At 41.4% G+C, this 27,903-nt stretch overlaps 1 protein-coding gene across 1 annotated transcript in view; it reads left to right on the top strand.

Annotated features, from left to right (window-relative positions):
* The window catches only part of LOC117345793 (phospholipid-transporting ATPase ABCA1-like), an 815,268-nt gene that overhangs the window by 507,654 nt on the left and 279,711 nt on the right, over positions 1 to 27,903 (top strand). The window contains exons 24-28 of the mRNA XM_033914956.1: positions 4,778 to 4,986; positions 8,235 to 8,313; positions 11,602 to 11,804; positions 23,617 to 23,665; positions 24,390 to 24,491. Of these exons, the coding sequence (XP_033770847.1) occupies positions 4,778 to 4,986; positions 8,235 to 8,313; positions 11,602 to 11,804; positions 23,617 to 23,665; positions 24,390 to 24,491 (642 nt within the window). The remainder of the gene's footprint in view (positions 1 to 4,777; positions 4,987 to 8,234; positions 8,314 to 11,601; positions 11,805 to 23,616; positions 23,666 to 24,389; positions 24,492 to 27,903) is intronic.

Raw genomic sequence — 27,903 nt, 5'->3', positions numbered from 1 at the left:
AAAGCTTCTGAGGCCACTGGAGGCAGTATATTTAAGCTGCCGGCGATTGCAAAGTGTGAGGGAGATGGAGAGAGGTATGGATTCCACAGGGAGAGAAATGCCATATCCATCTGGGAGCACCACCAAATTGTGTGTGTGTGTGTGTGGGGGGGGGGGAAATAGAAGGAATGAGACAAATGCCAGACCAGGGAAGGGAAGAAAAGGAAAGGTAGAGGAGAGAGTGATGGCAGACCACAGGGGAAGGAAGGTAGGAAGAATTGCCGCTAAGCACAATTCTGTAATGGGCACCTATGTGTGATTGACAAGCAATAGGTGCCTATCTTTTTTTGGTGCCCATTACAGAATCCAGCCCTTATGGCCTACAAAATAGGTTGTAATAGGTAGTAATGGAAAAATTAGCATGTGGCAATTATTAGTAAAAATTGAAAAATCATCCATTTTACCCCAGTGGTAAAAATGGCCTTAGCTTGTGGGAATGACATTCTTAAGAATCCAGTAAGACCACTTTTTATCACAGTTTGGTAATAGGGCCCCTCAGTTTGGAATAGGGCGCCTCCACTACTCTACTCTGTTGGCAATGACTGTTCTCCAGAAATCAGCACTAATAAAACCATAAGAACATAAGAAATAGAATTCAAATAAACTAATATTGTATCTTGGACTGTTATTGCTTAGCAATCAGCCATAAGAGATAGGAGTGATACAGCCTATCGTATTTTAATTCGAGAATCATGCTCAGTGTTATATCACCTACACACAATCAATTCATCTATATTTGTAATGCAGTTTTCATATTTTAATGTTAAAAAAAATATCCATGATTCCATTTTAGTGTATATTTTGTCACACAAAGTTGATTTTAATAAAGTTGAAAAGTTCAAATCAAATTGCAGAAATAAGCAATACCATAATGTGACACGTTAAGAAGGCATTCACTAAAGGCAAAGGTTTCCACTCAGGAGCAGCTTAAAAAGCACTAATTAGCTTTGTCAGTGTCTTTGTACAGGACTGTGGACTTCATACCTTCTTTTCTTGCTAATTCTTTTCATAGGCATTAGGATGCCAATATTCATTTTGTCCCTAAGGCCTACTACTGGTGTATTTGATGTAGAATCCAATTTTCTATTATAATGTCTTATCTACAAATTGGATGTGGTCACGTGGAACATAAATTTTTAACTAAGAAGCTAGTACACCATTTCTATCAAAGTTCCATCTAGTTATAAGGCAGAATAGCCTCAAGCAGAGGACTTTCAGGCTTTCTGTTTCAAATCGTATAGAGATATGGATAAATTATAAATCCACTTGCTATATATCACTGAAATGCACCTGTATATATTCGGTCACAAAAGCAATGAAGTAGAAATTAGAAAGAATCTAATGCAGTGCTTCCCTGGGAGTCAGGCAAGGTTAACTTAATGATACATCATACAAATTAAAATAAGAACAAAAACTATTAATTTGTATCATTTGGGATATAATGGATATAATAGTTTTTTAGTCAATGATAAACATATATATCCATGATTAAAACATCATAATAACACTACATTATGATAATATTGGAAGAGAAACAAATTGGTCAATTTTTAAAACTTATGGTCAGCGTTTTTCTAAATACCAGCTGTGATGTTAGAGATTCACATATATTCAGTGCCAGTATCCATAGAAACAGTGCAGCTACTACTGTATATACTGTACAGACAGAGGTGACATTGAGCCTCATCTACAGTACACAGCTGAGTAGTTTGGACTTGATTCTATACGTGGTGCCTAGGTTAGGCAATGCTTGTGTGTGGATTCCAAAATTTTTCAATTGATCATGTCAGTTTTCAGCCAACTAAAAAACAGGTTTAAATTATCAATTTAAGAGTTCATAGAAACATAGAATATAACGACAGAAAAGGGCTGTCGGCCCAACAAGTCTGCCCACTCAAGAACCCTCCCCCTTAAGCAGCGTGTTTAGAGTGCTGCGGCCGCTGCTGGATTCAGGACGTTTGTCGGGACTGTGGGAAGGGGGGGGCAAGAGACTAAGGGAGCCGGCCATACCGCGGGAAGTGAGGGTTGGATGGGAGGGCAAGGGGGCTGCTTTGGGGGAGGGGTGTGCTGTGAGGGAGACAGCTTTGCTTGGGGGGGAAGACAGAAGGGGGCCACGGAGACACAGTCAGGGAGGAATTGGAGGGGGAGAGGGAAAGGGGGCTGCTTTGGGGGAGGGGTGTGCTGGGAGGCAGACAGCTTTGCTTGGAGGGGGAAGACAGAAGGGGGGCCACGGAGACACAGTCAGGGAGGAACTGGAGGGAGAGAGGGAAAGGGGGCTGCTTTGGGGGAGGGGTGTGCTGTGAGGGAGACAGCTTTGCTTGGGGGGGAAGACAGAAGGGGGGCCACGGAGACACAGTCAGGGAGGAATTGGAGGGGGAGAGGGAAAGGGGGCTGCTTTGGGGGAGGGGTGTGCTGGGAGGCAGACAGCTTTGCTTGGGGGGAAAGACAGAAGGGGGGCCACGGAGACACAGTCAGGGAGGAATTGGAGGGGGAGAGGGAAAGGGGGCTGCTTTGGGGGAGGGGTGTGCTGGGAGGCAGACAGCTTTTCTTGGAGGGGGAAGACAGAAGGGGGGCCACGGAGACACAGTCAAGGAGGAACTGGAGGGAGAGAGGGAAAGGGGGCTGCTTTGGGGGAGGGGTGTGCTAGGAGGCAGACAGCTTTGCTTGGGGGAGGAAGACAGAAGGGGGCCACAGAGAGACAGTCAGGGAGGAACTGGAGAGGGAAAGGGGGCTGATTTCTAGCACCCGTTAATGTAACGGGCTTTAACACTAGTATATGCATATTTACAGAATAGAGCTAAGACCTATATCAAGTTTCAAGTTTATTAAAATTTTGATAAAACGCAAATCAAAGACTTCTAAGTGTTTTACAGTATGTATTAAAAAGGGGGAGACAATAAACAAGTAAATACACACTAAACAATACTTGACCAACATAAAACAATAGGGAGGTTTGGGAGAACTACAAAATCAAAAGTAAAGAACACATAAAAGGTTAACCACAATAGGATTATTGAACAACTCTGGCTTTATCCAAGTCTGTTTAACAGTCATATGCATCTTGAAAGAGGTAACACTTTAGGTTTCCCTTAAATTTATCTAAATTTTTTTCCGCCCTGATGTAAAGTGGTAAAGAATTCCATATTATAGGGGCCATAATAGCGAATGAGGTGGCCTGACGTGTGCTAATGACTTTCAAGGATGGTATGTGAAGAATATGTTGAGAGGAAGATCTTAGGAGTCTTGTAGGTTCATGAGGAATAAGAAGTTTGTGAATAAAGGCAGGTTCTTTAGTGTTTTGAGACTTGAAAGAGAAAATAGCTGTTTTATATATGATACGGCGAGGAATTGGTAGCCAGTGAGCATTTTTCAATAGGGGAGTGACATGGTCAAATTTTTTCCTGTTTGTGATTATTTTTATGGCAGTATTTTGTATCAATTGTAATTGATGGATATCTTTTTGGCAAATTCCCTTATACAGTGCATTGCAGTAATCTAACTTAGATATGATAACAGAATGTATTAGAATGTTGAAAGATTGAGGCACATATGCATATAAATGCCACAGATATATGCAAATCATTATGGCCCAGATTCTCTATATGGTGCCGATATCAGTTGCCGCCTAAAAATGCAGTCACCGTTTGCATGTCAATCACGCAATGGTACCGTATAGAGATTTGCGCCTCCGGGAAAGATGAGCACCAGAAACATAGGCCTTGATTTTCTGGATCTACATTTCTGTTGCCTATCTTTGACATGAATTGCACCTAAATAGGTGCTTTAGGCCCCCTAATGCTACTTTCAGAGTTAGCCACAAACACAGTGGCGTTAGGCAGCTTAAAGCGCCTATGGAGGTGCAATTCCGGTGCCAACTTTTAGGCACTGTTAGGCACCTTCAAACTCAGTTAAAGACACTGTTTGAATGTCATTATTTACTGAGTTTGGCCTACCAGTGCCTAAAAAATCAGCACTGGTTAGAGAATCCTGAATAATGGCCTAGATTCTCTACATGGCGCCAGTATCGGTGTCTGCTTTAAAAGCAGCTGACGATTGCGTGTCAATCATGAAACAGCGCTGTGTAGAGAATCGCCCCTTTGGGAAAGATAGGTGACGGAAATGTAGGCCAGGGTTTTCCAGGCCTACATTTCCGGTACCTATCTCTGTCAAGAATTGCACCTCTGTAGGCACTTCAGGCCACCTAATGTCACCTCCAGCGCTAGCCATGTCCACAGTGGATTCTGTTGCCGATTGTTTAGCTGCCAATAGGCACCTTGAAACTCAGTTAAAAACTTCATTTGAATGGCGTTGTTTACTGAGCTTGGGTGCCTACCGGTGTCTAAAACATTAGTGCTAGTTAGAGAATCTGGGCCTATGTGTGTATTTAATGCATAAAAGCACCCACGTTATTGAATATTCTCTAAATAGATATTTAAATATTGGTTCAAATCTTAAGAAGCATACCCATAAATATTACTTTGCTAACTCAACATTTGAAACAGCTATCAATCAATGTAACAAATAAGGAAAGAGAATGCTATTACCTATGGTTTGTGTGCAGCTATGCAGAGACATTTTATATATAACTTGACATATTAACTCCATAATCAGTTTTAAAGAAATTGATAGATCAAATAGAAATTGAACATGGTCCCAAAGTAGAACCCAGTAAGTGATTTTGCATTCCAACATTGCGCATGCAAGACTAATACTTCTTTACTACATAATCACATTTCAGGACGCACCATCATTCTATCTACACATCACATGGACGAGGCTGACATTTTGGGAGACCGTATTGTCATCATTTCTCATGGTAAACTCTGCTGCTCAGGCTCTTCTATGTTTCTGAAGAAATGTTTTGGAAGTGGTTATTTTCTTACCCTCGTTAAAGCAGCAGCAGGAAGCAGCAGTTTCTTGCCTGAGGCACGAAACGAACTGATTAAGGTAATGAATTTTTCATACCCCCTTCTAAATGTAAAATGATGATGTGTGGCTCACCTTGATAATCTCCCCACAGTAGTACAAATTAAAGAAATAGATAGGCAAAGAAACACAGGCTTCTTTGACCTTGAATTCTAAAATATCTGCAGATTAAGAGAAGAATGCTGTCAAAATTGTCATGAAGCGATCGTGATACCAGAAATCTGGGGATAATTTATATTAGGTGTATGTTTATTAAAATTTGATATCCCGCCGAAGCTTACAGTAGTTCTCATCCGCTGACATTTAAAATCAAATACAACAATAAAAAAAAAAATGGAACTCCATAATATAAAGGAAGGACCTATGCAAACTATATTCAGTCTAAACATAGGGATCTAAATTGCAAAGAAATTAACCCCCTCCTTTTACAAACTGCAAGAGGTTTTTAGTGCTGGCCAGTGTACTGAATGCTCTGCGCTGTTCCGACGGTCATAGAGTTCCTGTGAGCGTCAGAGCAGCGCAGAGCATTCAGCGCGCCAGTCAGCTCTAAAAACCTCTTGCACGTTTTTTTTTTTTTTTTTTTTAAAGGGGGGGGGAGTAAATTAAGAAATGAAGCGTAGCAAATTTATGAATTTATTGCAGAGAAATATCCAGCTTTGTAAGACCTTGTATAAGTTGTGCAATATCCCTTCTATATGAGAAGTGAGGATAAACAAATAACTTGACATTGTGATATAATAATAATAATAACTTTATTTTTGTATACCGCCATACCCAAGGAGTTCTAGGCGGTTCACATTTGTTTATCAAAAAAATTACAAGTGGTTCACACCAATTGAACATAGTTGGAAGCAGCGAAGTAGTTGAGGTTAGAGATAGAAGGGAGGTGTAGGTCAGGGGGGAGAGGGTTGGGGTGGGTGGGCTGGGTAGTATGGTGGAAGGGGCAGGAGGGGGTTATGGTTCATTGAAGTTCATTGATAGTTCATATAACTTCAGGTCTTGACATTGAAAGTGATTTAACTAGGCAGAAGATGCTTCTGCCTAGTTAAATCGCCTGTGCAGGACTATCTGGGAAGATTCAGCAGCAATTAACTGGATACTACCACTGAATAACCCCTCAAATCGCTTAAGCCAAAACCAACTGTGCTGTGGATAGTCTGGGGACAGAATTGGGATGGAGTCAGCACTTTAAACTAATAACCAGATAAATTAAACTTCAAAAACCCATCATCCTGTCTTTGCTTAAGGGTTAAATATTGGTCCTCTTGCACCTGGATTTATAGTTCTAGTGCCTGAATGTAGTCTGGCATTAAATCTGGATTCTACAAATTGTGCCTGGGATGGGAACTAAATTATGTCAACAACCACCTCAATGTATGCCCTAAATGGAACACCCGGGGATCTTTGGGACGCTACAAGGCCACGCCACCCTACACACACATCACTCACTCAACCACAACCTGAGAAAGACAGACACAGATTTCCCCTTTGGGTGGGCTGACTGGCTACGGATTCTGGGCAGTGGTGCATGATTACTGTGCACCTTGGAGACAGTTGGGACTTCTTTGGCAGCTAAGGGCTCCTTTTACTAAGGTACGCTAGCGTTTTTAGCACACGCAGGATAATACCGCGCGCTACGCGGCTAGAACTTACACCAGCTCAGTGCTGACATTAAGATCTAGCGTGCGCGGCAATTCAGCGCACGCTATGCTGCACGTTAATGCCCTGACGCACCTTAGTAAAAGGAGCCCTAAGACTTTTTTTGCTTTTTCCCGCTCACGTTGCAATAATAGTGGCTGTTCTATTGAAGTGCAGATTATTTCCACACATTGGACTTGTGAATCTTTGGCGTGCTTTTTGTGAGGCGGGTTTTTTGGGGGGGGCCTACAGTGCCTTATTTTTTTCCACCATTGCTGATTTAACACACATGTGCAAGTGGTTTCAGTTGGTATGCTTGCAAGACACAAAAGTGGAGGGTTTTTTTTTTTTACCATATGAAGCTTAACTGAGGCTTTTCTCCACTTTTTTTCTGTGTCTGTCTTTCTCAGGTTGTGGTTGAGTGAGTGATGTGTGTGTAGGGTGGCGTGGCCTTGCATTGTCCCAAAGATCCCCGGGCGTTCCATTTAGGGCATACATTGAGGTGGTTGTTCATTGTATATGTCCTTTTCCTTAGGTGGTTTGAGTGGTTAAACTAAATTATGTCCCCATGCACACCTTAACCTTGTGGCTCTGGAACCTCCCTGCCTGCCCAGTCTGGCATCACCTCCATCCTCTCCCTACCTTGCGTGTCAACTCTTCACCACCCACTTGCTGCCTACCTTTAAAGCTAGTCTTTGACCCAGCAGACCAGTGACAGCGATATAGAGAGGCTGCCTGCGGCCTGCACTGGGCTTTTCCCTATGACCTAGCCCACCCTTTCCGATGCAATTTTCTGTTTCAGAAGAACAGTCAACATTATGGGAATGCGAACAGGGCAACTGCCCTGAGCCCCAAGACTTTAGAGGGCCCCCATGAGATATCCTTCTCTTCTCCTCATCCCCTCTCACCTTTTAAAATGCAAAGGGATTGCTGGCACGGCAACGATTCTCTAGCACTAAGGATTCCTCTTTCACAGTCTGTCCCCCTCCCAACACAACTTTCTATTTCCATAAATCTTTTTCATGCATATTCTTTGTGGATATCCTGAAAACCTGACTGGCAAAGGGGTACTGCAGGACATACTTGGAAAACACTGCCTTAGTATATCTGTTAAGTTATAGTGCATAGGCCTATGAAATATCTATTTGGCTGAATGTGAAAAAAAATTGCAGCCCAAATATTATGTTATTCTCTCATCTGAGTAAAACAGTGATTTTGTAAAGATAGGCAAACCAGGAAAATAAAGTTAACAAAATCTTTTTTGGTTATGCAAGATTAACTTGAGTCGCTTAGGCTCCTTGAAACCCTCATAAAATCAAGTACATTCAGTCTGTTTTGTGGGCTTTCATGAAACCCACATTTAATTGTAGACACTACTACAGATGGAAACAGTTGCTCATTTCACTTTTGGACACTTTAATCAACCCGCTTGCGTTTGCTGGATCAATCAGTTTCAGCAATTGTGTTCATTCATCTTCGTGCTGCCATTCATCGCACGACAGCAGGGAGAACACTGTGTAATTGAATTTAGTTGAAATCAAATGCAAGGACAAAGTGTGACACGCTGAGTATAATCAGAACTCTTCTGTATTTCAAGCAGAGGAATTTGTTTTGTGTTTTTTTTTTTGCAGAAGGAAGATGAGTTTTTTCACACCAGCAATGAGGATGAGGGCATTGGTAGTGAAAGAGGAGCTGATGAAAACTTGCAAGGTTTGTTTGCTCCTCCCACCCCTTTTAAAACTAAAATATAAAGAAAATATAAATATGTGTTTTTCCTATTTTGTATATAAATGATGTTCCCCTTTTTACAAACTGCCACACGGCAATGACCCCCCAAACCCTTTAAATCCCTACGGGCTTTGGGGCAGTTACCACAGCAGCCTGTGTTGAACAGCTTTGTAAAATAAACCCTTAGAGTGCCTTTTACTAAGCTGTGGTAAAAACTGGCCTTAGTGTACCCTTACGCATATTTTTGCTGTATGTCGAGGTCATTTTGACCACAGCACGAAAATGGGTGATTTTCTATTTTTCCGGATCATAGACAGTAACGCGGAAGATAAAGGCGCGTGCCGACAACTGAGCGCAAGACGGAGGCGTGCGCCGAAGAAAAAGACTGTTTTTAGGGGCTGCGACGGGGAGTTTTGTTGGGGAGCCCCCCCCACTTTACTTAATACATATCGCGGCGGCGTTGTGGGGAGGTTTGGGGGGTTGTAACCCCCCATATTTTAGTGAAAACATAACTTTTTCCCTAAAAACAGGGAAAAAGTTACGTTTTCAGTAAAATGTGGGGGGTTACAACCCCCCACAACGCGGCGCGATCTGTATTAAGTAAAGTGGGGGGGTTCCCCCACACACCCCCCATCGTAGCCCCTAAAAACAGTCTTTTTCTTCGGCGCGCGCCTCCGCACTGCGCTCAGTTGTCTGCTCGCGCCTTTGTCCCGGCGTGCTTTTGACCTGACACCATTTTTCCTGTTACTGGCCATGAAGTAGCATTGCCATTAGCATGTGGCCATTAATATAAATTAGTGTGTGATCACTTGCCAACACCTGATTTGTAGACACTAAGAACCTGATTCTCTCCGGCTTTGACTGTATGCTCGATTCCATTCCAGAATCGTGTTTTCAGCACACCTGGGTCCACAGTTACACCAGCTCCACCCATGCCCCTTCCTTCTGGCTATATGAATGTCCCCTTCTATTGATACCCTTACAAAATATCACTTAGGGGGTCCTTTGACTAAGGCGCCCAAGCCAATTTAGTGCACGCTAATTAGCACGCGCTAAACGCTAATGCATCCATAGTGCACCTTAGTAAAAGGACCCCTTAGTCACTGTACTGCCACTTACACGTGTCAGTGTACATTTACTCATGCAAGTGGCACATAGCTGCTGGTGCCTAATTATAAAACTGCCCTTAAAATGTGTGGTGACCACACTGTCATTGGCAAGGAGAGAGTGTTCATGATTGTGTCACAGTTCAAGTTTCAAGTTTATTAATTCTTGATATCTCACAAATCGTACAACAGTTAAGTAGCTTACAATAAAATTATGATAGATACAAATGGCTAATAATACTAAAGATAAAAATAATAAACAATAAAATAATTATAAAAACAATGTGTGACACACAAGGATAGAGGGGAAAATACAATTTAAAATAGAAAATCAAGTGAAAGGATAACACATGGGGTCTAGGAATAGTCTATATACTTTGTCTGGTGTAACCGGCATTACAAGTTATAAAACTGGATACAGTGGCTTGCTGATTAATCTGCGGGCTTATAATGCTGGATGAGCCAGCGAAGATTGTTTTTTTGGGGGAAAGGGTTAATTAGATATTAGCAGATAGGTAGGAGAATGGGTAGTGGATTGTTAGGCAAGTTAGGTAAGGGGAGGGGTGGAAGTAAAAGGTGCAGGGATAGGTGTAGATGAGAGCGAGCGAGGATTGGCTGGGAAATGGAGGAGTTTTCTGAGGAGAATTGACAGGCAGTGGAGAATTAGGGGTTTGGAAGGAGTGTGGAAGGTTGGGGTTGGTGAGGAAAATTGTCCCGCCCTTCCCTTCCCTATTTTGGGGGTTATCTCTTTGGCGTTTTTTTGTTTTGGGGGGGTAGGGTTGGTCGCAGTTTTGTTGCGGAAAAAATTTTATGTTGAAGAAACAATTTTGGATCAGTGTGGCTATGCACCAGATTTGGTGATTAAATTTTGTAACTGCTCATGTGCGATACCACCATGGGTGGCGGCTGGACTCTGCGTCACCGCGAGTCTTGCTGTAAGGGAATTGGAAAATGGGGAGAATTTCGGAAGAGGAGCTAGTTCGACACCGAGTAGCTCCAGAATTTTGAGAATAAGCTATACTGTTTTTTGAAAATGTTGAAAAGTTGATTTTATTAAGGTTTGTTCTTAATGACAATAAAGCTGCGGCCCGTTTTTTGCCTCTATATCTGAGTTGGTGTATTTTATTGTGAACAATCTGAGCGTGGTGCGAATTCCAGTGTTACTAAGAAAAAGCATCAGTGAATAAAAAAAGTTTTGTGATCTTTCTTAAAAGTATCAAGTGAAGTCTGTAGTCTGGGTTGACTGGGAAGAGCGTTCCATAATTGAATGGAAAAAAAAATTGAATTACATATAAAGTCAAGAAATATTTCTCTTTAGGTAGGAATTATTAATTGATTGAGAGAGCTTAGAGTTTGAAAGGGAGTATAGGGTGAAAGGGGGTAAAGTAAACAAGGTCTGAAAAAGTATAGACTAGGATATTAGACTTGCTCAAGGAAATACTTACTGAGTATATCCCTTATATACATCTTCAGCTTATCATCAAACAGAAGAGATTCCAAGAGACTGAAAAAGTTGTGCCATTTAAAAAGGATAAGACTAAAGAAGTAGCTAAAAACTTCAAAGTGTAGTTTGGCATGTTTGGTGTATGAAAACAATGGAAAAACTACTAAAGACTAAATAGAATATTATCTAATAGCTTGTGAGTCACAATATCCAAAGGAGCATGCCGGTCAATATTCAGCCTGTAACAGTCAGCGTTTTTTTGTTTGTTTTTTTAATGCTGATCACTATAGGCAGAATTATCTCCTTGTTTCAAAGACTGTCTGTAAGTTTCCTAAAATTTTGGGAAAAAAACTTCAAGTTAGAGTCTAAAAGAGAAAAAAAAATCTTTCCAATTTGGCACTAATGAAAAAACCAAACAAATGACAGAACAAAATAAACAAAAGTACAGAGAGACCAAAATGGAAGATATGACATGAAAATGCAAATGAAATAAAATTATTTTTTCTTCTTTGCAAATACATTTTCTGGTATGTAGTGCATACTAAATAGAATTTATGATGTTCATCTTTTCTTCATCTCTCTCTCTCTCTCATTGTGATGTACAATTAGATTTCCAAAAACTTATAAACAGGAATTACGGAATTGTAAACATTTGGAAATTATTCATGGACCCATTTTCTTGTTTGAATTATTCAACATATGTGATTGTTCTTTATGCAGATGCAAATGAGATAACAACTTTGATCCAAAGACATGTCCCTCAAGCTCAACTGATAGAGGATATAGGTCAAGAGATCACCTATGTATTACCATACAAGGGGGCACACGATGGCTCTTTTGTTCACCTTTTTGAAGATATAGATATGCAACTTTCAAACCTGGGCATTTCCAGTTATGGGATTTCTGACACATCTCTGGAGGAAGTAAGTAATTTTGGACCAAAATTACAAACTTCAATAATCACTGAAACAGAATGGAATGTTTAACATTCTTTCAGGATCAGATAGTAACTCTAAAAGCTGTTCTCTAGTAATGTTAGCTGCAGAAAAAAAATCATTCAGAAGTTTAAAAAAAAAAATACATTAAGAAAGCAAATTACAAAGGGGGCCTTTTACTAAAGGGTGCTAAGGGCCAGATTCTGTAAACAGCGCCTAAATCATCCGGTGCCTAGAAAAATGACATTGTCCCTGTGTCAATCATGCTTATTTCTCATTTAAAGAATCACATTTAATGGTGCCTAACAAAAACTTAGAAAGTAAGCCAGGGTTTTATTTGCTTACATTGCAGGCACCTTAGGGCTCCTTTTATCAAGGTGCGGTAGTTGGTTAACGCGTGGAATACTGCGCGTTCAACCGCCTGCCGCGTTAGTCGCTAACGCCTCCATTAACGAGGCGTTCATTTTTTGGCTTGCCGTGGGGGTTAGCATGTGATGAAATGTCCGACGTGCTAACCCCAGTAGCGCACCTTGATAAAAGGAGCCCTAAGTTCTTTAGAGAATCATGTCTAGTGGCACCCACGTCTTTCTCTGTCCCAAAACACACCCACTTAAGAACTAGGTGCTTCTAGGCGCCATGCAATAGACAACTACCTTTTTTAGAATTGGGTAGGTGCCTATCAGCTCATAATTGAAACTATTAAGGTCTATATTCCAATTAAGTTAGGCAAGCTAGGCACCTAATTTTAGGTGCCCCTTAGAGAATCTGGCCCTAAGTCCTTAATGCAGGAATATCACACAAGAACAGGCTACAACAAAAAAGCATTACAGTGTTATGTTGTATTTTGCCTGTTAGCAGAAATTATGAAAGGTTGGTCAATGTTGAGACCGCCTTGAAATTTTCCCAACTATTCTTATTTATATATAGTATCTTTTAACAGACCCTCAGAAATGCCACCAGCCACTCAAATGCATATCATAGTGGTTGGATTTATACATTAATTCCTCACCGGGTCAATCCAACTATTTTTTAAATTTTTTATATTGATGATTTTCAAAAAGTGCATTAGTGCCTAGATAAAACTTTTTATAAATATAAAGCTAATACTTAGCTTAGCTTAGGTGGTCCATTCTAAGGGATCCTGTCACCGACATGCTTCACCCTGCTCGGGTTTCATCAGGGTTGTAATCCCTCAGTTAGAGTTGGTTTCCCACAACGCGACCACTCCCAAGACCACCTAAGCTAAGCTAAGTATTAGCTTTATATTTATAAAAAGTTTTATCTAGGCACTAATGCACTTTTTGAAAATCTATATACAGTGGTGCCTCGCACAGCGAACGCCTCGCACAGCGAACGCTGCGCACAACGAACTTTATGTCTTGATTCGTACAACGGACTTCGTTTCACACAACGAAGTCCGGGGTTCCTGCGGGGTTGGATCGCAGCGGGGTTGGTCGAGCCGCGAGGGTAGTCTCCTTCTCCTTACCTGCCCTGTCGCAGCACACAGCCGAACGGAAATCTTCCCGATGTCAGCGCTGACGTCGGAGGGAGGGCTTAAGCAAAGCCCTCCCTTCCTCCGACGTCAGCGCTGACATCAGGAAGACTTCCGTTCGGCTGTGTGCGGCTGCGGCAGGGCAGGTAGGAAGAAGGCAATGGCGAACGAAAGAGGGGGGAGGGGGCGGTCCGCCCCGAAGAATGTGCACAGCTGGTCAGGTCCCCCGATCGACCGACAACAGGCCCGGCCGACAAACCTCCCTGCCCTGTAGCCGCGAATCTAAATTACCTCTTACAGCAGCTTCAATAATCCAGCTGCTGTAAGAAGGTAATTTAGATTCGCGGCTACAGGACAGGGAGATTTGTCCGACCGGGCCTGTTCTGTTGTCGGTCGGGTGCAAAAGCGCCACAAAGGTGGAGGCAGGGAGGGAGGAAAGGTGGAGTGGAGAAGAAAAGACGCTTAAGGGGGGAGAAGGCCGCTGAAAGCACATGTTGGAGCAGGGGATGAGAGGGAGGGAGAGAAGGGGAAATATTGGACAAGGGCAGAAGGGATGCTAAATCATAGGGTGACAGGCAGAGAGAACAACAGGAAAAAGAGTGGAAGCAATCTTGAACCCTGAGGGTGAGGGCAGAGAGAGGTGGTGAGATGATTGATCATGGGGAGAGGGACAAAAGGGAATAGAGATGGGATAGGAAGATAGTGGAAGTAAAAGGACAGGGAGATGTATGTTTTTAGATGTATCTAAATAAAAATAATAACAAAATTTATCTTTTTTATGTCATCTTAGCATATTTTATGCTGCAGAACGAATTATTTTTTTTTACATGTATTCCTATGGGAAAACGCGTTTCACATAACGAACGTTTCACATAACAAACTTGCTCCTGGAACCAATTAAGTTCGTTGTGTGAGGCACCACTGTATATAAAATCGGAGGTATGTATGTGTGTATGTGTGTGTGTGTGTATGTGCCGCGATCACGCAAAAACGGCTTGACCGATTTGAACGAAACTTGGTATGCAGATCCCTCACTACCTGGGATGATATGTTCTGGGGGTCTCGCGGCCCACCTGCACACGTGGGCGGAGCTACAAACATAAAATCAGATTTCACCCATTCATGTCAATGGAAAAAATGTAAAAAGCTGCCATTCTCACAGTAATTCAAAAACGGCTTGACCGATTTGAACGAAACTTGGTATGCAGATCCCTCACTACCTGGGGTGATATGTTCTGGGGGTCTCGCGGCCCACCTGCACATGTGGGCGGAGCTACAAACAGAAAATCAGATTTCACCCATTCATGTCAATGGAAAAAATGTAAAAAGCTGCCATTCTCACAGTAATTCAAAAACGGCTTTACCGATTTGAACGAAACTTGATATGCAGATCCCTCACTACCTGGGGTGATATGTTCTGGGGGTCTCGCGGCCCACAACTCTATGTTGCTTGCTCAAGGGTGGGTTCACCCAAGAATTTATATGTTCTTGCTCCAGGAGGTGAAACTAAAAATGTTGTTTATAATCACGTTTTGCGTTAATTGTATTGTATTCATTTTGTCAAATATTTCACATTATAATTTGAATATTGTACTTTTTATTAAGCTGTAAAAAAATAATTTCATTCACCACTATAAAGTATCTTTATTTGAATCCATTTACAGTGTTATTGCTATAATTAAATACCCGTGCAACGCCGGGGCATCAGCTAGTCATCAATATAAAAAATTTAAAAAATATCTTGGGAGTGGTTCAAAATCTTGGGAGTGGTCGCGTTGTGGGAAACCAACTCTAACTGAGGGATTACAACCCTGATGAAACCTGAGCAGGGTGAAACATGTTGGTGACAGGATCCCTTAGAATGGACCACCTAAGCTAAGCTAAGTATTAGCTTTATATTTATAAAAAGTTTTACCTAGGCACTAATGCACTTTTTGAAAATCATCAATATAAAAAATTTAAAAAATAGTTGGATTGACCTGGTGAGGAATTAATGTATAAATCCAACCACTATGATATGCATTTGAGTGGCTGGTGGCATTTCTGAGGGTCTGTTAAAAGATACTATATACAGTGGTGCCTCGCATAACGGACGACTCGCACAGCGAACGCTGCGCACAACGAACTTCAGGTCTTGCTTCCCACAACGAACTTCGTTTCACACAACGAAGTCGCCCGAGCTGCATCCTTCCGCGCAGGCACTGCGCTTAACTGCCCTCTCTCCGCCTGGCTCCCTGTGCAGTGGCGCTACATATTTTAAACCCCCCTGCCGCCGCTGCTGCATATTTTTAAACCTCCCCCCGCCGCCACATATTTTTTTTAAAAAGCCACCACTGCTGCAACTTTAATCTCACCCGCTCACTCGTAACTGGTGGTCTAGCAAATTTCCCAGTCAGAAGCGCAGAGATCAAGAGCAAGCCTTCTGTGCTACTGCCTGGGCCTGCGCTGATCTCTGAATGGCTGCAGTCAGCTCTCGCGGGACTCACAAGAACTAACAGCAGCCATTCGGAGATCGGCATGGGCCCACACAGGCGTGCAGAGGAATTGCTCCTGATCTCTGCGCTTCTGGCCTGTACGCCACTGGCTGGGAAAGATGGGAGGAATTAAAAAAGGTACCGAGGGGGGATGATTAAAAAGGTACTGGGGAGTATGTGGGGGGTGATTATAATACACAGCAAGGATCAACAAAACCCCTGTCTCCCCTCCCCTTCACATATATCCCCTCTACTATCAAGAAAATTGAATAAGCCAAATTATTATAGAATGCTACACAGAAATATCATGCTAACAGAATACCACAGTCACATATAGCAGGAATAGGGTTAGGGTAGTGCAACTAGGGCAACTGTCCCCCCTGGTCAAAGAGAGCCGTAAGCCTCTGCCTGGACTTTGCAGTCCCCAGTTGTGTCTAACACCAGCTCTAACAAGATAAATTTATCTTTTTTTATGTCATCTTAGCATATTTTATGCTACAGAACGAATTATTTTTTTTAACATGTATTGTTATGGGAAAACGCGTTTCACATAACGAACTTTTCGCATAACAAACTTGCTCCTGGAACCAATTAAGTTCGTTGTGTGAGGCACCACTGTATAAATAAGAATAGTTTGGAAAATTACAAGGAGGTCTCAACATTGACCAACCTTTCATAATTTCTGTTGATAGGTATTTCCCATCTAAATAGACTTTCTTGACTAAATAATTTACATCAATTGATTATACAATATGGCATCACAAGAGTATTTTGCCTGTTAGCATTACTTATTTTTTAACAATATTTTCTGGAGGGGGTGTCATGGGAGGAGAGTTCCTATGTTATCTAGCATATGCTAACTGGATAGCATAAAGTTAACATGGGAGCACATAGTGACATTTAAATAGGAGGCAGTAACTATTCCCACATTAACTGTATGCAGGTGCTATGTGTTAATGACAACATTAGCACATGACCTACATTAAATCATTTAAAGAAATTCACACCCCCATAAATCTGATTTATGCTTGCAGAAGGCATTTAACCTATTTTAATTGGCTATCCACTAATCTTCCCTCCGATTAGTCATGTTTCAAGTATTGTTGTATAAAACAGTCACTGAAAGGAGATTTGTGTAAGTCAAGGGAGGAAATGTAAGTTTGAAATTATATTTTCAAATTGACACACCTACTTTTTTAACAAAATCAATACCTGTAAGGATAAAATCATGTGGTCATATGACATCTTTCAAAATACATGTGTGTTCCCTTAAAAAAAACAAAAAACTGGTGCAAAGCCTGAAGGTAATAAATATAAAAACTTTGTTCCGATGAAGACAGGTTTTAAAATTATTTCCCCACAATGTGGTATATATATAGGTGGAAATAACTAGGCACACAATTTATAATGACTTAGGATTAAGCATCAAATGGCAGAACCAACTTCACATTGCTTATTCAAATAAACATTCATAGAAACAGTTATTCAGTTTCATGTGGCTTAAAGGACTGTCAGAGGTGACACTCTCAAAGGGTTGTCAATGTGAGTTGTTTTCACCGCATCTCTTCATTAGTCCCCCAAACATATTTTTATAATTATTCTCTATTTTTATTTTATCTATCTATCTATGATGAGCTTTGAAAAAAGAATGCTGTGGGGGGAGGGGGGAGGGAGATTGCCTTGGAACAGTCTACTTAGGTGAAACATGAATTCATGTCGGCAGAAGTAAACCACCAATACAATTACAGATAAGTCAATATTTCTTAAAAGACTATGGGCTCCTTTAATGAACCTTGGTAGCGGTTTAACACGCATAATAGCACGCGCTAAATCGCCAGATGCGCTAGCCGCTACCGCCTCCTCTTGAGTAGGTAGTAGTTTTTCGGCTAGTGCGTGATTAAAGGTTGCGCATGCGCTAAAGCCGCTAATACGGCTTCGTAAAAGGAGCCCTATGATACAATACAGTTGACTCAGTAGATAGATAAAATAAAAATAGAGAATAGCTATAAAAAAATTTTAGGGGGGACTAATGAAGAGATGCATTGAAAACAACTCACATTGACAACCCTTTGAGAGTTTCACCTCTGATGGTCCTTTAAGCCTTATGAAACTGAATATATGTAGATGGACCATTCAACTTAAAGTAGTCAGATTTCAATCTTGTCCAATTTTGATGTGAACAATGTTTTTTTTTCCCGGAGATCCATTAGGACAATAAGGGCTCCTTTTACTAAGCTGCGATAGCGGTTTTAGCGCAAGCTTAACGCGTGCTAAATTGCCACGTGTGCTAGACGCCAACACCAGCATTGAGCTGGTGTTAGTTCTAGCCGCGTAGCGTTAGAACTAAGTGCACGTTAAAAACGCTTGCGCAGCTTAGTAAAAGGAGCCCTAAGTGTAGCTCCCATTTTAAAGACTAACCCCCCCCTCTTTTACGAAACTGCGATAGAAGTTTCCAGTATGAGGAGCTGCGCTGAATGGCCCACGCAGCTTCCGACGCTCATAGGAACTCAATGAACGTCAGGAGCCATTCAGCATGGCTCCCCACATTAGAAACTGCTCTCGCAGTTTTGTAAAAGGAGGCCTAATGGGTCCTTTTACTAAGGCACGCTAATCAACTTTGTGTGCGCTAAATGCATACGTACCCACAGAATATAATGTGTGCGTTAGCATTTAGCGTGCACTAATCTTTAGTGCATGCTAAATTGGTTAGCGTGCCTTAGTAAAAGAACCCCTAAATTCTTTTTTTTACTATGCCTCAATACTTTTTGATGTGGCAGCTCCTGGAATTGAGGAGTAGTGGCTCGTGGCCAGCAGGGGGTGCTGTTTATGGGACGATAATGGAATGGATGTCGGAGCATGATAGTGCAGTATTTTTGTGGAGTTTTTCTACAAAAGTGCCAGTTTTTTGTATGATTCTGGGTAATTCTAGTTAGATACAAACATCTGTGTCAGTTAAGGACCACGCCCAAATAGAAGCATACGGAAAATCAGGTGAATAAAAATTTAAATATAATGTAGCTAAGGCCAGAGAAAAATACACTAAGGATTAATATAAGGGAAAGCATAATAATATCTGTGTATGTACAGTGGTGCCTCACACAACGAACTTAATCCGTTCCAGGAGCAAGTTTGTTATGTGAAACGTTCGTTGTGTGAAACGCGTTTTCCCATAAGAATACATGTAAAACAAAATAATTCGTTCTGCAGCCCTGTTTTCCCATAAGAATACATGTAAAACAAAATAATTCATTCTGCAGCCCTACATTTCCCTCCCTCCACCTCACCTTATATGCAGAGTTTGCCAGCTTTCTTTTTCACCCAGCCGCACGCTTTCAAAAAGCTGTGCACGCGCAGCTGCTGAAGTTGATCAATGTTCTCCTCTCCTGCAACTTCCGGTTTCCGGTTGCGTCAGAGGAGAAGATTGAACAACAGAGCATGCGCGCATGTGCTGCTCTTTGAAAGTGTGTGGCTGGCCGAAAAAGAAAGCCGGAAAACTTGGCATCTAAGGTAAGGTGGAGGGAGATGATGGAACACTGCATTCAGACAGGAGGGTGCTGCTGTTCCCGGCTCACATTAGGAAGCGGCGAGAGTAGTTCCGCCCCCCCCCGGGCCCCTCGGGCGACTTCGTTGTGTGAAACGAAGTTCGTTATAGGGAGCAAGACAAAAAGTTCGTTATGCGCAGCGTTCGCTGTGCGAGGCGTCCGTTATGCGAGGCACCACTGTACTTTGCTGTTGAGCCAAATCATGGTGGAAATCATGATTACATGATTACATGGAATCCATTTTGGGTTCTCTGTGTGTACTATATCTGTCCTGTCTTTGGACACTATCTTGGGCCAGTGACTGGTTTTCTGTCTTCTTTGTCCTCTCTGAGTTTTTCACGCTCCCAGCAGCGTGGTGTTAATTAACACTAGATGTGTTTGCTTTAGACTGGTAGAGAAGGATAGCGTGTCCCCAAACTGAATTGGATGTAGTTTTGAATGAAAATTATGATTTATTGAATGTATGGAGGCTTGGCCAAGCAAAGTATAAATGAATATGTGTGACTGTGTTGAACCTCATAGGGTTTGAAAAACATAAAATATATTTGCCTAGAGAAATCCTGAGGCAACATCTGGGAGTGATTAAGTCAGAGACTACTCCTGCGCTTTGTGTGTGAGACTGTCAGCATAAAAGGAGAGGGGGAGACCAGCCCCTCCCCCTCCTCCTCCAGAGTAAGGTTTCTGTGTAAGGCTATGCAGTTTGAACCTGTCAGCTTAGGAAGAGTTTTTTCCTTTAGGGCTGAGAATTTCTCAGCACCCTATTAATAATTGTAGATTCTCTTGAATAATGTTATAATGTTAATTCAGAAATCAAAAGTAATTTTCTAAAACTGCCTAACTTGGAAACGTGGAGGAATTTTGTTTTGTCTAAACTGTTAAGACCACCTCTTTGATGAAATGTTATTGGTTGTCAAACTTGATGTCATAATGAGCTAACAGTATATAATAGAAAATCTGGAGATATGAGACCGAGACCGTTATGAGAAGGCCAGCATTTGGCCACTATGACGATCTCCCATTAGCGCAATCGGTAAGCAATTATGCTGACGCTTTTGATCTAATAATGGAAAAATAGAAACAATAATTCAATAAATCTTGGTTATAATTTTAAAAACCTTGCGCTGGTGTCATTTTGCATGTATTATTATTTTCAAACCTGAAGCTTTCACAAAGGCGTTGATGTCCCTTGCTCAGAATAGAAGGTTGGTGGGGGACAGTCACCACCGAAGCGCCTGTCAGAGATCTGAGGTGACTCTTAAGGGCTGTGAAAGAAGCCTAGTTGTTGGAGATAACTAGTTTGAAAGTACCCATTGAGGTCCCCTGAGATGCGGATGGGCAAATAGAATTATATGTACTGTAGAGACCTTATGGCCAAGGATCCACATAATTTGGTGTGCCGTTATGCGGTGACAAGAGGAGGTTGTGTGGCATAGCTGAATTAGAGTATTTAGTCCTTGTTGAAGTAGGAAATCACAAGCCTGAGTCGTGTCCAGGTGGATGCCAATAAATTCTACGGTCTACAGATAAGATTTCTCATAGTTGACTGCAAACACTAGGAGCTGCAACAGTCAAATTGTTGCATTTGTGGCATGTAGGGACTGTTGGTTTATACCAGCCTTGATTAACCAGTCATCCAGATAAGGAAACACTTGAAAAGTGTGGGTAAGGAGGATTGCAGCCACTGCCACTAGGCATTTGGTGAATACTCTTGGTGCTTATGCCAGCCCAAATGGGAACACTTTGTATTGGAAGTGATGAGTGTCCACTCAAAAACAGAGATATTTTCTATGAATAGGAAGGATGAAAATATGGGTGTATGCTTCCTTGAGGTCTAGAGAGCATAGCCAGTCATTCTGTTACAAGAGTGGCAACAGAGTTCCCAAAGAGATCATACAAATTTCTCATCCATTAAGTATTTGTTGAGATCTTGGAGGTCTAGATCAGACACTTCTTTGATATGAGAAAGTATGTTGAGTAGAGCCCTCTGCTCCCTTCCTGCAGAGGAACATTTTCTACAGCATTGAGCCAGAGGAGGGCTAAGAGCTTCTGTTGAAGGAGGGATTGCTTTTGGGAGGTGAAAGAAGATTCTTTTTTTTGTTTGGGGGGGGGGGGGAGTTTGAAGGAGTTTTCAAGAAATGAAGGGTATAGCCTTGCCTTTTTATCTGAAGGACCTAAAGATTTGATGTTATCAGGGACCAATTATTTCTTTTTCTTCCCAATACACAAAATTTCTGACAGGTCCTACTGTGCTATCCTTTAATGTCTTTCTATCTTATATTGACATGTAGTTCTCCCCCCTCCTCCTTTTGTACCAGTTCGTCCTTATATCTGATTTTATGTCTTCCCGATTTTAGATATGAAATATATACCGCTTAGGAAACTAATAAGCGGAATATCAAATTTTAATAAAACTTGATGGTAGTGAATGAGATGATTCCCAATGGGTAGAATCTGGGTAGAATGACAATGGATATTGGCTATGCTCTCTAAGAGGATGACAACAGGACTGCTGGTGTTTGGACTGAGATGACACAGTTTTCTGTGGTTTCAGTTGTCTGGAGCGTCTTTGAGCCACTGGGTGAGCAGATGAAGAAGGCCTGTGATATGTGTTTGTTGAATAATAAATAGAGCACTTGTAGGTGTTTGATTACCTTTTTAGCAGTTGGAACTGACACGACTTTGAGGAGGATAAGGAAGTCATGCAATCAGCATGACATTTGATCCTCTGGAAAGCTTCCTCTATGCAGTATCCAAATAAATTGTCCCCTACACAGGGTATGTTAGAGAAATGCTCTTGAATGTTGGTGGTATAACCCCACTCTTTTACAAAGGTGCACTAAGTTTTTTAGTGCACGCTAAACACGCTAATGTGTGCATGTTTTCTATATTAGCAGTTAGCGCACACATTGATTTAGTGTGCACTAAATCTGCACTAAAACGCTTAGCATGTCTTTGTAAAAGAGGGTCTAAGTCTGAGATCCTTAGCCAAGCATGTCTTTGCGTTGCTATGGAGACTGCATAGGTTCTAGAGGTAATATCAAAAGTGTCAAATGGGGAGTGTACCATGTGTTTTCTGGTCCTGAGGAGATTGTTCATTAAATGCTGGTAGGAAGGAAGATGCTCTTATCGTATGTATACATCTACTGAACAAGAGACTTCAAATAGAATGTCATATAAAAATTGTAGTTTGGAATTCTATTTGCCAGTATGGATCCTTGGAACACCCTACATCCAAACTTATCCAGAGTTCTGTCTTTTCTGCCGTGGGGAGTATTGGCAGTAGTTCTGGTGATATGCACTCTTTAAGGTGGACTCCACCATCAAAGACTGGTGTTGTAATTGTGGCTTGTCAAAACCAGGGCAAGATTGGATGTGGTAGAGCAGTGGTTCCCAACCCTGTCCTGGAGGAACACCAGGCCAATTGGGTTTTCAGGCTAGCCCTAATGAATATGCATGAAGCAAATTTGCATGCCTATCACTTCCATCATATGCAAATCTCTCTCATGCATATTCATTAGGGCTAGCCTGAAAACCCGATTGGCCTGGTGTTCCTCCAGGACAGGGTTGGGAATCACTGTGGTAGAGGGTATCCAATTTGCATGACACTACTGGGACATCAAGGCGATGCTCAAACTGAGCTGAGGCTGGGGGCATTGAGGCAGGAGTTAGCATAGCCTGTGTTTGCAACAGCCGCACTAGTTCTAGGTGTAATAGTTCTCTCAGCTGGTCCTACAGGTTGAAGAATTGTGATCACTTGATGATGAGGCATGTCTGGAAGCTGATGCTGGCCATCTATCAAGTGCATTATTAGTAGATGTATGTCTGGATGTAGAAACTAAGCATCTATCAAGTGCATTGATGGTGGATGCTGGTGTTATGCGCCGATCATAGGTGTCACTCTTTGGTGTCTGGGTGTCCAAGTTGGATGATGCAAGGGGGGTTCCCAGGCAATGCTCGGATTAATCTGAGGCTGAGGGCATTGAGGCAGGAGTTAGCACGGCCTGTGTTTGCAACAGCCCCAGCAGGGCCTTTCCTCTGACGTATCACTTCCATGTTGAAGCTGTTGGGCTTGTAACATTTGTTTTTTGCAATGTGCATTTTTGTGAAATGGCTGGTTCTGCTGCAGATGCCATTAAGTAGATGTGCATTCTAACAGGTATTTTAGAACAGATTCTGCGCTGGCAGATCCTTTTCTAAAATGCTACTAGGATCAAGTACTTCCCAACCTATTCTGATCTGTACATTCAATGTAAAACGGGTCTCCACTTGTATTTTACCTTTTATTATTGCAGATCTTCTTGAAAATTGCTGAAGACACTGGTGTAGACAGAGAACTAACAAGTAAGCAAAATAACTTTAGTTATTTTTCCATCTATAGTCATGCACGTGTGATTTCTATCCCTCTAAGATGTCTGCTGTATTTAGTGACTATTTAAAATTCCTGCATGATCCAAAAATATAAGCATCCATGACAATAAGTTGGATTATTAGCATGAATTTGTGAAACCACCCTCGTTCATTCTTCTGATGTGATTTGTATCATATACATTGGCTTTGGATGGTTATGATGTTTCAATAAAAAGTATTACACCCTGCAAAGAATAGCGCTTCTATTAGTCTAATAGGGCTTATAGGACTCATTGATAGCATATCGAAGTATGCACTAAGCATGCAGTGCTAAATACACTATAGCATAATGAGATATTCTGGAAAATTACTTAAAATTAGCACTGAATTGCTATATTGCCATGTCAGTTTAATCAAGATTTATTCACTTCTCAATCTGCAAAGCCATAAACAGATCTTGTGATCTTTTGTGCCTAATTCCATTAAGTGAGTAGATAAATAAAATATCCACACTGACTAGACATCTAGCCTATTTCAATACTGGCGATCTAATAAGAAGGTTAATTTGCATTTTCTGCTTATCTTAAACACCAGACCTGTTTGCTACCCTTAAGATTCAGTGCTCACGATTCCCTGATGTAATATTGTCAGTGATTTTAGTAGCAGCATCAGCCATACATTGTTGTTATAACATTTGTTTTCTTTTATTATTGCTTAGGTTCAGCAAAAGACTGGAAAAGAAGCTCCCGGGAATCGAGGCGTTTGAGTGTTTCCAGTGTTAGAAGTAACTCAGGGCTGCATAGGGCAGATTCTGAAAATGGTATAAATGTCAACCTATTTCTCACTAATTTGTTGCACCTATCATATGACACAGCAATTAACCCCCCCTCTTCTATGAAACTGCTCTAGTAGTTTCTAGTGCGGGTAGCCGCGCTGAATGGCCCGCGTGGCTCACGACGCTCATAGAGTTCCTATGAGCGTCGGGAGCAGCGTAGGCCATTCAGCGCGGCTCTCTGCGCTAAAAACTGCTAGCGCAGTATCGTAGAAGAGGGGGTTAGTCTATGGACACGTTAGTGTTTATTGCATGCTAATTCGATTAGCGCGTGCAATTCGGTTAGAGCACCTTAGTAAAAGAGGGGGTAAATTTTAAATTCTATTTTGTAGAAAAAGAGAAAAGAAAACCAAAGATGAAAAGCTTATGCTTTTGTTTTAATTTTTTGTACTACTTTCATTTGTTTTGCTCCCCCCCACCCCCACCCACACTCTTTTTACAAAGTTGTGTTAGGCTTTTTTATCATTGGCTGTGGCGGTATTATTTATTTATTCAATTTTCTATGCAGTTCTCCCAGAGGAGCTCAGAACTGTTTACATGAATTTATTCAGGTACTCAAGCATAAAACATAGTAAATCAAGTTTCAAATTTATTAAAAGATTTTTTTTAAACCATATAAAATTACATAAAAACATATTAAAACGTAAAAACATATAAAAACAAGGGATACTGGATAAAATCCAAGTGTCATAATAAAGCACAGATAAAACGTTTGGACCTACTTCAAACAATGGGAAAGTTGGGAAGAACTACAATTGTTATAGAAAAGTGCAACATAAAAGGAAAATACAATAGATTAGGGTAAAAAGTAACAATTTACTTTAATTTTGTCCTTGAAAGGACAGTTGTTATCCAAAGGCGTCCTGGAACAAGAATGTTTTTAGTTTTATTTTAAATGATGGCAGATAAACACCTGAATGGTCCATCCAGTCTGCCTAACCATACATGTGCCATAAATTAATCATTTAATTTAAATGGTCCTTTTTTTAGATATTTCTAGACCAGAAACCCAGAGCCCTGCCTGTTAGTGTGCTTAGGTTCTATCTACTAGAGTCTCTGTCAAGGCCCACTCCAGCCCATATTAACCATCCCAGTTATCCAAGTCCTCCCCAGCCCATCCTCAACTGAATGTCCATATCTGGAACACAGGCCGTGCAAGCCTGCCCAGTACTGGCCTTAGTTCCTTCAATGTATACCCATTATATTCTGATTATGTTCATCCTACGTTTGTATGTTCATCCTACGTTTGTATGAACTTTGTCACCATTTTCCTCTTCACCACCTCCCTCGGGAGTGCATTCCATTCATCAACCACCCTCTCCGTAATAATTTCCTAACATTACTCTTGAGTCTACCACCCCTCAACCTCAAATTATGCCCTCTAGTTTTACCATTTTCCTTTCTCTGGAAAAGATTTAGTTCTATGTTAATACCTTTCAAGTATTTGAATGTCTGAATCATATCTCCCCTGTCCCTCCTTTCCTCTAGGGTATATGTATTCAGGACTTCTAGTCTCTCTTCATATGTCTTCTGGTGCAGACCACATACAATTTTTGTTGCCTTCCCCTGGACCACATTTTTTCCTGTCTGTCCTAGCAGGCTCACAATCTATTTAATGTACCTGGGGCAATGGGGGAATTACCAACTCTTGGTACAAGCGCTAATCCTAGGACTCCTGGACTACTGTAACATCCTATACCTGTCATGCCCAACCAACAAGCTAAAACAATTGCAAATAGCCAAAATACAGCTCTTAAACTGATTTACTCACTGAAAAAATATGACCACATTACCACTGCTTTCCGAGATTCACACTGGCTCCCAGTACAAGCATGCATACAATACAAATTCTACTGCACCCTATTCAAAGCCCTAAATGGAAATGGACCAAGCTATCTGAGCAACCACCTAATCAGGAAAAACACATCCAGACCAAGGAGAACTCATGCACGCTATACCCACACCCCAATCAAAGGTATACAAAGCTAAAAAATATACGACGGACTATTAGCCACCAGAGCAGAGAAACTAGACCGCCACCTCTCCAATCTGCTGACTATGACGCCCAACTACCAAACATTCAGGAAATAACTTAAAAAATTTCTATTCAAGAAATTTGTCAAATGATCTAACTAAACCTGATCGACCCTCCACAGATCCCAATGCATACTACATCTATTAACCATGTATTCTCCCTGGAAATGCCCAGGCCAACCCTTGTAGTAAACTGCCTAGAACTGAAAGGTATTGGTGGGATAGAAGACGCCAATGTAATGCAATGTAAGTGACTTGCCCGGAATCACAAGGAACAGCATGGATTTGAACCCACAACCCCAGGGTGCTGAGGGTATAGCTTTAACCACTGCACCACACTCTCTCCCCTGTCAGAGCTAATACCGCCACAGACGGTGCTCAAAAAGCCTAGTGCAGCTTTGTAAAGGGGGCAATTTTCTACTGCCATGCGTTAAAAAAAACAAACCAAAAAAACCATTTACATTCCATATGTGTATTTCATTAACCAATGAAACTATTTTAGATGAAGGGGCAGTAAAATTCTGTGATTTTGGTGCTCTCTTGTCAATCTCACGTAGTTAATACTGGGAAAAGGGAATGAGTTATAATGGACGATACAATATCTAGTGATATTTAAATATCAATGAGATAACTGATTATGGGTTCCTTTTACAAAGGTGTGCTAGCGTTTTAAACGCATGCACTGGATTAACACGCGCTAGCCAAAAAACTATCACCTGCTCAAGAGTAGGCGGTAGCGGCCATGCGTGGGGCATTTTAGCGCGTGCTATTCTGCGCGTTAAGGCCCTAACGCGCCTTCGTAAAAGGAGCCCTATATGGAACAGTAGACAAGTCACTGAAGTAAGGCAGTGTTAGAGCTGGGGAAAATATGGCAGCTGACATTCACAATTTAAAGCTCTGCCAATAAAATGCTCATCACACAGATAAGCAGAGTTTTCTGAACAGAAAAAAAAACAACATGATCTGGGAGTATTAAATCCAAGATGTTATGCAGGGCTCTGTACTTCCCAGATGTTGCATTTTCCATTCCATGTCTGTGGTTAAGAATGCATTAGCAGAGACATCTGGATAATTTACAGAGATGTAGACTGTGGTATTTTGCTGAACGTAAGTGGAATAATGAGTATTTGAAGATTTTACAGGTTAACATTTTTGTTACTTCAAAAATAAAGTGTCTATTTACGTGGCATGTTTGTGCCTGTATCATTAAGGGGTCTCTTTATTAAACTGCACCAGGACAGTATGGCTCCCTCTAAACTGACCCCCTGTTTTACTAAGGTGTGCTAAACACTAACATGTCCATAGACTAACATGCACGCATTAGCGTTTAGCGCATGCTAAGTTGATTAGCGCGCACTAATCGGTT

The sequence above is a fragment of the Geotrypetes seraphini genome, chromosome 1 (assembly GCF_902459505.1).
Source record: "Geotrypetes seraphini chromosome 1, aGeoSer1.1, whole genome shotgun sequence".
NCBI classification, from domain to species: domain Eukaryota; kingdom Metazoa; phylum Chordata; class Amphibia; order Gymnophiona; family Dermophiidae; genus Geotrypetes; species Geotrypetes seraphini.
The sequence above is the reverse complement of the archived record's forward strand: the minus strand, read 5'-3'. Positions and strand labels throughout refer to the sequence as shown.